This window comes from Lepisma saccharinum, chromosome 12 (genome assembly GCF_977018435.1).
Source record: "Lepisma saccharinum chromosome 12, izLepSacc3.1, whole genome shotgun sequence".
Classification (NCBI taxonomy): Eukaryota; Metazoa; Arthropoda; class Insecta; order Zygentoma; family Lepismatidae; genus Lepisma; species Lepisma saccharinum.
In genome coordinates this window covers 55,304,270-55,316,713 of record NC_139240.1, presented here as the reverse complement: position 1 = coordinate 55,316,713, position 12,444 = coordinate 55,304,270, and the positions used below count along the sequence as shown (strand labels likewise).

General features: G+C 39.6%; 1 protein-coding gene across 3 annotated transcripts in view; it reads left to right on the top strand.

The window, feature by feature from the left end:
- The window catches only part of LOC145996115 (ras-related protein Rab-18-B-like), a 45,565-nt gene that overhangs the window by 13,975 nt on the left and 19,146 nt on the right, over positions 1–12,444 (top strand). For 2 of the 3 annotated variants that reach the window (XM_083132391.1, XM_083132389.1), the window contains exon 4: positions 3,794–3,922. In XM_083132391.1, coding sequence (XP_082988517.1) covers positions 3,794–3,922 — 129 coding nt within the window. Of the gene's footprint in view, positions 1–3,793; positions 3,923–6,163; positions 6,243–12,444 lie in introns of those variants that run through there. The other variant, XM_083132390.1, reaches the window with a different exon arrangement.

Genomic DNA, 12,444 nt, shown 5'->3' with positions numbered 1-12,444 from the left:
ATTTATTCATTGAGCACCTTCTCCTTCAAAACATAAAATGTGCCCATGCCGCTTGAACAGACCTAAGCTGGTTACATTGTCACAAACACAACTTGATTTGTGTTCAGAAGGTGCTGTCTGCATAGAGAAAAACTGTTCTCTTTTCTGGCTTGAGGGCAGAGGTTCCCTAACTTTTTCGTTTCACAGCACCCTTAGTGTTTCAAGATTTTTCTGTGGTGCCCAAGTCAGAATGTAGGCTTCTGTAACACTTGCAATGCTCAGTTAGTGTGGTTAGGTTTCTTGCCTTAAGTTAACTTTCAATGAGATTATTACAACCTAGAACTGTCCATGAGTGTACATTTATGCTCTGTGTACAATGTAGACAGTGAAGAAAGGGAGGGAAATTAGCTACGTAACGTACAAGCAACAACTGCAGTAATAATACCGATACGGCAGAAGGGAAGGACATATCATCCATTGAAAATGCAAATGTTTTATCTCCAACTTGTAAGCAAAACGAGATATTTTGGCTGTGGTCTATTTAGGATGCAGTTGTTTCAATTCGGCTATCATCTGATGCCTTCGTAATAGAAATATTGATATGTATTTAGTGTCTTTTTGGTCCATGTACATAATTTGGAAGCAGCCATGAGAATGCAAACTCCAACAGCCAATGAAACTTTACGACAATTTCCGAACCAACTACAACCACCATCCAAGTGTGAGATAAACCACTTGCATTCTATCCTCAGTCACTTGTGGGAGCTGCTTAGCAATAAAAGTGGTCTTCAGAGAGAAGTGGCAATAGATCATTAAGGTGCTCACCTAGCAGCACCTATCAAATGCAAAAACTGCCCAACCCACCACCGTACTTGCCAAGCATATCAAATTCCACAACCATAAAATTGAGAAAGTACATGTCAAATACAAAGCACACATTCTCATAGACACAAAAATCAAAGAAACACATGTCATCATGCACTACAACCATGAACTGAACATAGATAGTGGTCATGCACACCATGCCTGACTTCCGTTACTGCAGCAATTAACAACGGTGAACAGCAGATGACATATACACAGACATACAGGCGACAGCAGCACACCTAGCGGCGATTTAGATAAAAGCAACAGAAACACATCAAGCAACAACACAACGAATTCCAACAAGGATGGTGGCAGTGGCTACCGAAATTAATAGAAAATAATGTAAAACAGCTTCGTGGAAAACGTGAGTACCTAATTATTTTTGTTGTTAACACAAAAATTTTTAATAGTCGAATCAAAGTAGTTTATTGATTTTCCAAAATATGAATTATTTTTTCTACTTGCTACCAAACGACCAATTTATAATCAAATTGTCTCATTTCCATCTCGTTTCCAGAATGCAGTGTTTGGAAAAAAAAATCATATAAAAAAAATCAACCCTGTCGTCTCATTATCAGTGAAGGTCGTCATACCGTGGGTTGCCAATACATTTAGCATTATTATGCACGCAAAAGCGGGTGTGAGTAATTGAGAGGGATGATAACACCCCTTCTAGACACGAGGCTGAAATACACACCCAAAGGAATATTTATCATCCTCTCATACAGATGGGGATCAATATAACGGAAACACCTATGGTCAGTAACACGGCATCTGTGTGGGGTGGCAACATTGAACATTTGTGTGCTGCGACTGTCATTTGGTGTTGCGGTGGTGGTTGTTAGTCAGCAGTGCGATAGACAGTATAGTATGTATTCGTACGTTCAATCGGCAAGACGTAGGTGAGGTAAAATGGGGGACCTCTCAGACTTTCAAGGAGGGCAGATTGTAGGAGCGCGGTTAGTTGGCACAAGTGAAATGAAGACTGCCAGTTTCTAAGGTGTTTCGAGAGCAACAGTGTCCAAGGTGATGACGGCATACACAACTCGTGGCAAGACATCATCAGCGAAGTGTAGTACTGGACGGAAACCATTCCTTCATGATTGGGACCACCAAACATTGAAGAGGATGTCCGCAGATTTTTTCCAGCGAGGGGGAAACAATGCATTTTTATCAGACTGGTGAACGAGGCATATTACCCCGTAATAATGTTATTATAATAGTGGATGTAAATTACTGTGACTGAAATGAACTCGTACGTCTGAAATAATAGGTTGTTTTATGTCAACATTCATTTTCCAGAAGGGGAAGGGGTGGCGACCATCCTTGCACTTACTTCTGGACGTCCATGCCACTATATAATTTCGTAGAAAATTAAGTATTTAAGTATAGAATAGTATATTAAGGATAGAAAAATAAGTATTTTCAAAGCGATGAAAGTTGGAAGCAACTACGGGGGAGGGGTGCATTATTTCCTTTGTAATTGATCTATGCCGCTTCGTTCTGTAGCAAATTTCTTGTTATTAACAGTCACATGCTTTATTCGTCAGTTATGCTGCCTCTATGTTGCTATGTTCAATATATATACATTATATCACACACACACACACACACACACACACACACACACACACACACAAACACAAACACACACACACACACACACACACACAGATATATACATACATACATACATATATATACATGTATAAAATAATTTGCCCACACTATGAAGTCAGTGTTTCTACCTAGTAAGGCAAGGATGTTTAATTGTGTCTGTGTCACTTCATCCATTTCATCAGTTTTTCATTCATCCATATTGTCGTAGAGGCACAACAGCGACATAAAATAACTGAAATCAAAATACATTTTCGGGTGGGATAAAATACAACCTTCTAAAAATAGGAATGTAGTAATAGTAATAAAATAATAATGTCCTCGCACAATTGAGTATCGTTTGGCATAATTTCACAGTTCAAACAGCAGTTTTCATGGCTTGGTGGAGTTCCACTGTATCTCTTCCCTCCATGTTCAAGTAGGATGAGCAGGAAACATGTTTTTGAGCAGGCCGTTGGAGGTTCCATAGCAATAGTTTATTAAAGAATTCTCCCGAGAAATCAATAGGTTTGGCAACACTGACATTGGCTGTGCCGAAGGCTCTTTCCCCCTGTCCTTTTCCCCACCTGCCAGCACGATGAGGTTCTGCGCAGGTTTCTTTCCTTGTGGTTCCACTATAATAGTTCATCTGTTTTCCAATAGAGGTCAGTCAATCCCAATACTGTGGTTAGGAGTCTGGATTTTCGATTGAGACCCATCCGAATGCTACAGTCAAAAGCCACATTGTGGCAGCGTGCATTAATCATGAGTTTGGTTGGTTGATTGATTTAATTTTGTTTATTTTAATTCACTTTTCTTTTACTTTTGGCTAATCGCGAAGATGAGGATGAATGGTGATTTGATGAAATTGAAGAAGGGACACTCACGAAGGATACCCATGCCTAGGCCAGGATTCAAACCTGAGATTCCTAGCATTGTAACATGCTGTGTTAACCACTCTGCCATGGAGGCCGTCTCATGTATTTAGTTCTTGTGTTTCCGAAGTGACACGGTGTTATAAAGAATGATGGATTCAATATTGAGAAACATCTCGTTGTTATCATTTGATTGCATTAAGAGGGACAAATTGTTGAAATGTATGAAGAAATCACTTACAGGTATTCTTGTCCTGTTTCAATCTTTAATGTATCTTGTTCAGATCAATACAGTTTCTGCGTTGATTATGACATTTCCTTTTACGATAACAACATATCAGCATCCCATTAATCATGACTTTGTGCCCACCTTGTATATGGATCAATGAAAAAGTTTATGTAAAATATATTAAATGTCACATTAGCAATGATGATTGAAAATAAAAAGTGTTAATATTTGCCTCTTATTTTTTCAGCGTCAGAGAGAGGTTAGCCAGGAAGATGGAATGAGATTTGCAGAAAAACATGGAGCCCTCTTCTATGAGACTAATGCCATAAAATCAAAGGATGGTGTTCACCTGGCTTTTGAAAGACTTGTACAAAAGGTATGTCTTGAGTTTCTGTAATTTGAAGAGAGAGTGGAAAAAGAACCTGTTGGTTCCGTATGTCAATTGTAGTTCCTCCCTCATCCCTTTCCCATGATGAAAATTATTCTACATAGTGTGCTTTAAACGCATTGCTGTTGCATAAGCAAATTACAAATCAGCAAGTTCAACAACATACAATTTTGTTATAGAAGTTCTTGGGCTGACACTGCAAGAAGTTTGATTACAAGGTGATGCCGTTGCCACTGCACCGTCAGGAAGATCCAATATAGTTTAATAAACAAAGAACACTAACATTACTGTAGACACACAAGTTCTGTGATGGTTGCCACCTGAAGAAACTTCCTCAGGTTGCTTCCAAAACCCTTCAGAAATTTTGGCCACTGTATCAACTGACCAAGGATATAAGTTGGGAAATTGAATATTCAACAGTTAATACCCTGTTCAATACCCTGAGCACTGAACGTGGGTGTTATTTTTGAGTGCCCCTTCATCAATGTCATCATATCATTACTAGGGAAGGGATTTTAAGGTGCAAAATTACGGTCGGAAAAGGTAAAAAAAAATGTTCTGAAACTGTTTTAAGAAGGTGCTGAAAAAATACCTTCATTCAAGTCAAACATTAACATTCTTTATTCAATACTGTAGCAAATAACATAACACTGGTCAACAATGAAAATGCTTCGGAGATAAAAGTAACCAATACAACTAATTTGAGGGTGCTGATAACGAATATGATATTAGTTTTTGAAGATTGGTTCGAGTTTCGAAGCAATACATTATCGCCAGATGTGCTCCGGCACGCATAAGGGTTCGTGAACGACCATGCATGCCGTTGGAGTTCCAATGATATGGAGAGAACCGACAGATCATACTTCAAACTGGTATTTTTGCATGGTTCCTCCAATTAAATGCCTATCCAAAAAGTAAAAGTGGACTATCACTTATCCCAACATTCCTTCAGCTATTCGTCCTGTGCCACATTCTGAAGAAGTACCTGTTCCACAACCTCCCGCATCGTACTCCAGTGATTCATCTGATGAAGAGCAAGAGGCAGCCAAACTCGACGCAGGAATGCCAAATCCTGTTGCAGATTCCTCATAATCCATCGCTCCTGACTTCGCAGCCAACATATCATCATCTAATCGCCATCTGATCACTCATCATGAGTTAAATGACCTTGTGAGGGACCTGGGGTTGTCAAAAAGTGGCACAGAACTACTGGCATCCAGACTCAAGCAGTGGGAAACTCTTGCTGAAGATGTTAAAGTATCTGTGTTTCGGACACATCAGAAACTCCTGGAAGAGCATTTTTCAGTGGAAGGTGACATAGTGTGATGTAAAAATGTAACTGGTCTTATGAGTAAACTTAACATAGAACATAATCTCGATGAATGGCGGCTGTTCATAGGCACATCAAAACTAAGTCTGAAAGCTGTGTTAGTGAACAATGGAAATGTGTTACCATCAATCCCAATCGGTTATGGGCCTCCCCGATGGTGCAGTGGTAGCGTCGTTGCCTTGTAATCAAGGGGTCCCGGGTTCGATTCCCGGTGGAGGCACATAGTGGTTCGGATCCTACTTTAAACTGTAGGTCCAGTCCTGATTAGCCTTACTGTGCATAAAGTGGACTTAAAACAACAAATCAATCCAATCCAATCGGTTATGCAGTGCACTTGAAGGAGACATATGCTAACATGGAAAAAACTGCTGAAAGCCATAAATTATAATGAATAAAATTGGAATATTTGTGGCAACTTCAAAGTTCTAGCCATACTTCTTGGCCTGCAGCTCGGCTACACAAAACTGCTGTTTTTTATGCGAGTGGAATAGCTGTGTAAGACTTCCCACTACTTAAGAAAACACTGTCCACTCCGTAGATCTTTGGAGCCAGGAACAAAGAACATTCCTCTTTTATATATTAAACTAGGTATAATCAAGAACTTCGTTAAAGGTATGAACCAAGCCAGTGATGCCTTTAAGTATATTCTGCGTAAATTTCCACGAATTAGTGAAACTACAATCACGGAGGGAATATTTATTATCGAGAACTCCTCAATGATCCTGAATTTGATGCACTGTTAGAAGATAAGGAGATGATTGCATGGGACTCTTTCCGAAACGTGTGGGCTCAGAATTATAAGGAACTAGTGGAGCACCTAATATCTTCCTACCAAGCAATCGGTTGTCATATGTCACTAAAAATACATATGTTACACTCCCACATAAACTTCTCCCCAGGAAATTGCGGAGCAGTCAGCGATGAACATGGGGAACATTTCCACCAAGTTATATCTACAATAGAGAAACGATATCAGGCCCACTGGAACAAGTCTATGCTTGCTGATTATTGTAGGACAATCGTAAGAGATATTCCAGAACCACAATACAAACAACAGGCAAAGAGGCGCTGTTTGTAATATCCATGTAAGTAATGTTTTTATAACTTCCATTTTGTACACGTGTTAATTTCCTATTAACACCACACAACACATATTTATTTCGATTACACTTAAACTCGAACCAATTCAGCATTTTTATTATTATTTTCGTATTCAGCACCCTCAATTCCATAAGGAAATGTACTTTTCATTTCCCAAGCATGAAAAAAGTTAAAATTTATTGTCCAGTGTATAATTAGTAATAATTACATAAAGTTACTAGTATTAAGGAAGTAAACATGGCATTTACTGCGTTTCAAACGACTTGTTAAACTGTATTATGCTCAACATTTCTGTTTTTGTTAATAAAATATTAAAATTCTGACCAAGGCAGAATTTATTGTATAAAAGATATATACACACTAAAAAGATAATATTTCCACACTCTTCTTCAGATGAATATTCACACTAGAATGATGAAACATCATCTTATATATACACACTCCCAGACAGGGTCAGTACACAAAACAACAGGAAGGCACCAGTCCTAATCTTATAACATTTCCTGTCAGGAATTCCTGAGTGTGGAATCTCCTGACAGGTAAGTGACACTACCTGACAGGTGATTGACAGGTACCAGGTGAGAGTCTGGGCCTAATAAATTCCTCCACTAATGGACCTAGACAGATTCCTTATCTTCTGGACTCCTTCCCTCCTCTCTTCTTTCTTAGTTTTTATTCGTTCTTCTTTCCTCCTTCCTTTCTCTCAATCTTTCAAGCACTCCTTTCATTCTTTGTTAATTTTCAGCCCCCCATTCCAATTCATTATTTCTTCTTCTCCTTTTTTCTCTATTTCCTTGGCCTCTTTCCACTTTGTCACTTTTCCTCTCTTTTCCCTCCCTATCCTCATAGCCTTTTCCTATTCTGTGTCGTGTCCCGTGCTTGAATATAGCATTTTTTTCTCCCTCTTTAATCTTACATCATCCTTATGTTGCCTTAACCTGTCGTATTATACATTTTATACAATAAATTCTACCTTGGTCAGTATTTTAATGTTTTATTAGCATGGACGCAAGGCTTAAGTGTTATTAAGTGTCATTCTGTTTTTAAATGTAAGTCATTGATGCTTTGAGCTCAGGAGATCCTTACATGTGGAGAAACTACATTATCTTGTGAACGGTTCGGGCTGCAATGATTACATTATGCCATTTCATAGCTCTCATTCTGCTCTACAAGATGAGACTATGATTTTATGTAGCTGTTCAAGAGTGAAAATCATTTATTTTTCTGTCCAATTTTTAACACATGAAGTAAATAAAGGAAAAAGTTGTTGAAGCATGAAGGACGAGATAAATGTGCTAATCTCATGAAAAGGTGCAACAATGTGTGTTCATTTTACTTGATTTTATGTCCTAAAATACATACGAGGTGTGGCTAGAAAAAAACCGGACTCTTGCTACAAAATCTTTTATTAGTTATTTTGTACAATATGAACATTATCCTCTTCACTATCGATACACTGCTCCATACGAATCTTCCATTGCTGGAGACGGTGCTGGAAATCATTTTCCAAAATCATGTTCATGACCTCCGTCGCTTTTGTTTTCAGACATTCTACAGTCTTAAATCTCGTTCCTTTCAGTGCTGATTTGACCTTTGGGAATAAAAAAAAGTCGCACGGAGTGAGATCCGGCAAATAGGGTGGATGTTCTAACACTGGGATCCCATACTTGGCCAATAAAGGCTTGACTGACAATGCCGTGTGGGCAGAAACATTGTCCTGGTGAAGAATCCATGACTTGCTTTTCCGCAAATCAGGTCGTCGTCTTCTTACTCGCCCACGAAGGGTCGTCAGCATCGTAATGAAATATTGTTGGTTGACAGTTTGACACTCGGGTACACAATTTGAATCAATTCACCGACATTTGCAATGTTTGATTCCGTTTTTGACGTGCAAGAACGTCCAGGATGCTTGTCGTTCACAATCACTTCTCGTCCCTCTCCAAACCTTTGAAACCACTCAAACCCACATATCCATATACTTCCTTCAACAAACCATAAGTTTCTGTGGCGGATTTTCCAAGTTTGATAAGAAACTTCAGATTGATACACTGTTCCACTTTCACACTTAATTTCTTTTCCAACGGAGCACAAATGTACGGTTCACTTCGTCCACAAACTACAGAAGAACTGAGCACCACACACCTTGGGCAATCACACAGCCGATTGTTGTTATTATATTCTTGGAGATCATTAAGAAAAGGTTTCAAAGTTAGGAGGAAATTTTAGGTGCAGTGTTTGTTGTGTGCTGTATCACATAAAAGTCTAATTTGTGAAATTTTGAAAACTGTGAAACCATTTATTCATTGGTTTAAATGACAGATGGTGAATAAAATATACTGCTGTCAGCATTTTACTCTCAATTTTTTCGATTTAAATGTATTTCTTACTTCATTATTGTGTTCGAATAAGAACTAACTGAACTTTATTTCTGTTATCAACAATAAAACTAACAAACTTTCTGTTTTTTATAACTTGAAATGAATGATGCCAATTTCCAGGAAGGGATGATACACCTGTTCAACCCCTCCCAACACCCATGAGTTTGAGAGATAAACCTATCATTTTGGGTGTTTCAAGACGACTAAGTTGTTGTTTTTTTTCATCTGTGTCCATTGCCAGATTAACCTTGAATGCCTTTGGCTCTCTCTTAGGTCTTTAACTGCAAAATTAGGAAGTGACCAGTACTTCACCAGAAAGCTATCAGCCCCTAGATCACTTATTTGCATATAAGACATCAATATTCTTGATATTTGCACCTCAGAAACACGTCAAGTATCTGAGTGCTCGGCGAGCACTGCTCACTTGCTCGTTGAGCGAACTTAAACTTTCTAGCCCCCACAGAATACATTGTATTTGTTTTGATCTCCTGAGGCAAAGAGTGATGAGGAAAATTGTAATGATGATAGGTGCGAATGAAGAAGTATTGACAGCTTGTGATATAGTGTAAGGTAGTAACAGAAGGTAATGTTCTACTTTTTGTAATTGTATTAGAATGATAGTGTTGTTTATTCCAAATACGAGGGTCACTATTTATATTTTGAGCCTTGGCAACACTGATTGAAGTTAGGCGCGATTTGACGTATGTACGGAATCGTCTGGCATTATTGACCATAACGTACTTCAAATGTTTTGTCAATAGCTTCATTTGTGTTGTTTATGTTGCCTTGGAGATTGCGCGACAACAATAAAATGGAATTAACTCGTGAACATTTTTGTGCGATGATTTTTTACGATTTTCGACTTGGATTATCAAGACAAGAGTTCATCGATCAACTTACTTCCACATTTGGCGATGAAGCCCATCCTTTGCCACTATGAAACACTGGTATAACGAATTTAATCGTTGCCGCCATTCGCTCACCGACGAGATTCGCGAAGGTCGTCCAAAATCAGTTGTTGTTCAAGAAAACATTGATGCTGTGCAAAACCTAATACTGCAAGATCGTCATGTGACATACTGTGAGATTGAGGCAACCATAGGCATTAGTTCCACCAGCATATATAAAATATTACATGATCATTTAGCTGTGAGAAAGGTATGTTCTCGTTGGATCCCACATAATTTGACAAAAACTCAAAAAGACGCTCGCGTCAATTGGTGCAAACAAATGCTCAATAAATACAATCGTGGTGCTTCAAAAGACGTATATAAGATTGTAACAAGTGACGAATCATGGATATATGCATATGAGCCGGAACGTAAACAGCAGTCGACTGTATGGGTGTTTCAAGATGAACCCAATCCAACAAAAGTTGTTCGCGCTCGAAGCACATCGAAACAAATGGTCGCCTGTTTTTTCGGGAAAACTGGTCATGTGGCAACTGTGCCTTTAGAGTAACGTAGAACGGTCAACTCTGAATGGTACACAACAATTTGTTTGCCAGAGGTCTTCGGTCAAATACGGAAAACAAACAAACGCCGTCGGATCATTCTTCATCAAGACAATGCCAGCTATCACACATCTCGTCTAACAACCAACTTTATGAACAGTCAAAAAATCGAATTGATGGGTCATCCACCGTACAGTCCTGATTTGTCACCCAATTACTTCTTCTTGTTCCCGAATGTCAAGAATAAATTGTGTGGACAACGATTTTCATCGGTGGAAGACGCCGTTGATGCGTTCAAAAACCATATTATGGAGGTGTCTCAAGAAGATTAAAAAAACTGCTTTGACAAATGGTTCGAACGAATGCAAAAGTGTATTGACCATAAAGAAGAATACTTCGAAAAACAATAAAGCAGTTTTCAATGCCAAATTCCGGTTTTTTCATTGTTAGGCTCAAAATATAAATAGTGACCCTCGTTACACATGAGCCATTTCCATAATTATCACCTTTTCACACTCACCAAAATCTTGTCCACTCGATGCAGTCACAAATTAATCAAAGAGACAGGTATTTTGCTCAATGAGCACACGCCGTCAAGTAAATGATCTGTCTCCACAACAAATGAAAAACTTGGTCAGCCAGCATCGCTCAGATACTCGACATACCCCACGTTGCTTTCAGACACTTGGGCACTCATAAACTGTCCCAGTCTCAATGAATCTATTGATGGTCCAGTAAAGAAATACATTCATGATTTTCAGTCTCTTAGTTGTGGAAATCTCAGATGCTGATTTACCTACCTCCTGCCACATGATTTCCGTAACCAGTTGCAACAGTTCTTTAATTCAAAGTCATTTTGTTATTTGGTTTGGTTTTTTTCTGAAAAGAACAAGGAAAATTCTGTTGTACAAGGTAACGAAAAAAGTTGTTGCCGTTCTAGAGCAGTGATAAACAAAGAGCAACACCTTTTGCCAACATTCCTGCAGCTGCACAATACCCTGGTGATAAAACTCTGCTGGCTTGGATGCAAAGAAGTCCGTGAGTGCGTTCCGCAGGTCTCCCTCATTTGCGAAGGATCTCTCATGGAGGTGGTTGCCGAGGGAATGAAACAGATGATAATCTGTTGGTGCAAGGTCCGGTGAATATGGTGGATGGCACAGTGTCTCCCAGCCAAGTTGCTGAAGGGTCTCCCGGGTCCTCTTTGCCACATGTGGCTTGGCATTGTCGTGCAGCAACAGCACACCCTTGCGATTCATCAATGCCAGCTCCTTCTGCCGCAATGCACAGTGCACCCTGTGCAACTGCTGAGAGTAGAGGTCAGCAGTGATGGTCTGACCAGATGGAAGGAGCTCGTAATGCACTACTTGCCGACAATTCCACCATACAGAGAGCATAACCTTTCGTGGGTGCAGAGGTGGTCTTGAGGTGTGAGGAACAGGGTCACATGGTGACAACCAATGTCTGGTATGCTTGGGAGTGTCATAGAGGATCCACTTTTTGTCACCAGTGAGCAAGCGATCAAATATGGGTGTGTTCAGGTGCCGAGTGAGCAAGGACAAACAGGCTGTCACTCGTTCCTTGTTGGCTACTGACAATGTGTGGGGTACCCACTTGCATAACTTGTATGACTTCCCTATCCCATGCAGGTGCAGTCTGACTGTTTCAGCGGAAACATGAAACCTTTGTGCAAGTTCATCACTAGTTAGACCACTGTCCTCCTCGATGGCTTCTTTCAGGGCCTCGTCATCCAACACATGTGGTCGTCATCCAACACAGTGCGTTCGTTCACGGCATTCTCCCCAAATGCCTGGCAAATGCGGCGACTTGATGCGGCATCTGACAGGCCCACTTTAAAGTCATACAACAAACACACGCAAACAAGCTGCTTCGATACCTCCATTTCTCTTCGACACTGGACGAGCTATGACTGCTGTGTGTGCACAACGTGCCTGTATTACCAACAGTCGATGGTCAGACTAACTCCCGATCTATTGGCAGGTACGTGCGTCATTCCGTTTCCTCTCTGTGAGCTCATGATTAATGGGACGTCAAAAACAGCAAGAACCTTTTTGATTACCTTGCACATACTTTATTCAATGTTGATGTTATTTTGTTTTATTATTTGTTACTATGGTGACTAGAAATTGGTTAATATACTCATGTGTTAAGTGACATTTGAAAAGTTATTTTAATTTAATTATTGCAACAAACTGCTCTACACTGGGGACAGTTGCAATAAATTGGCAAC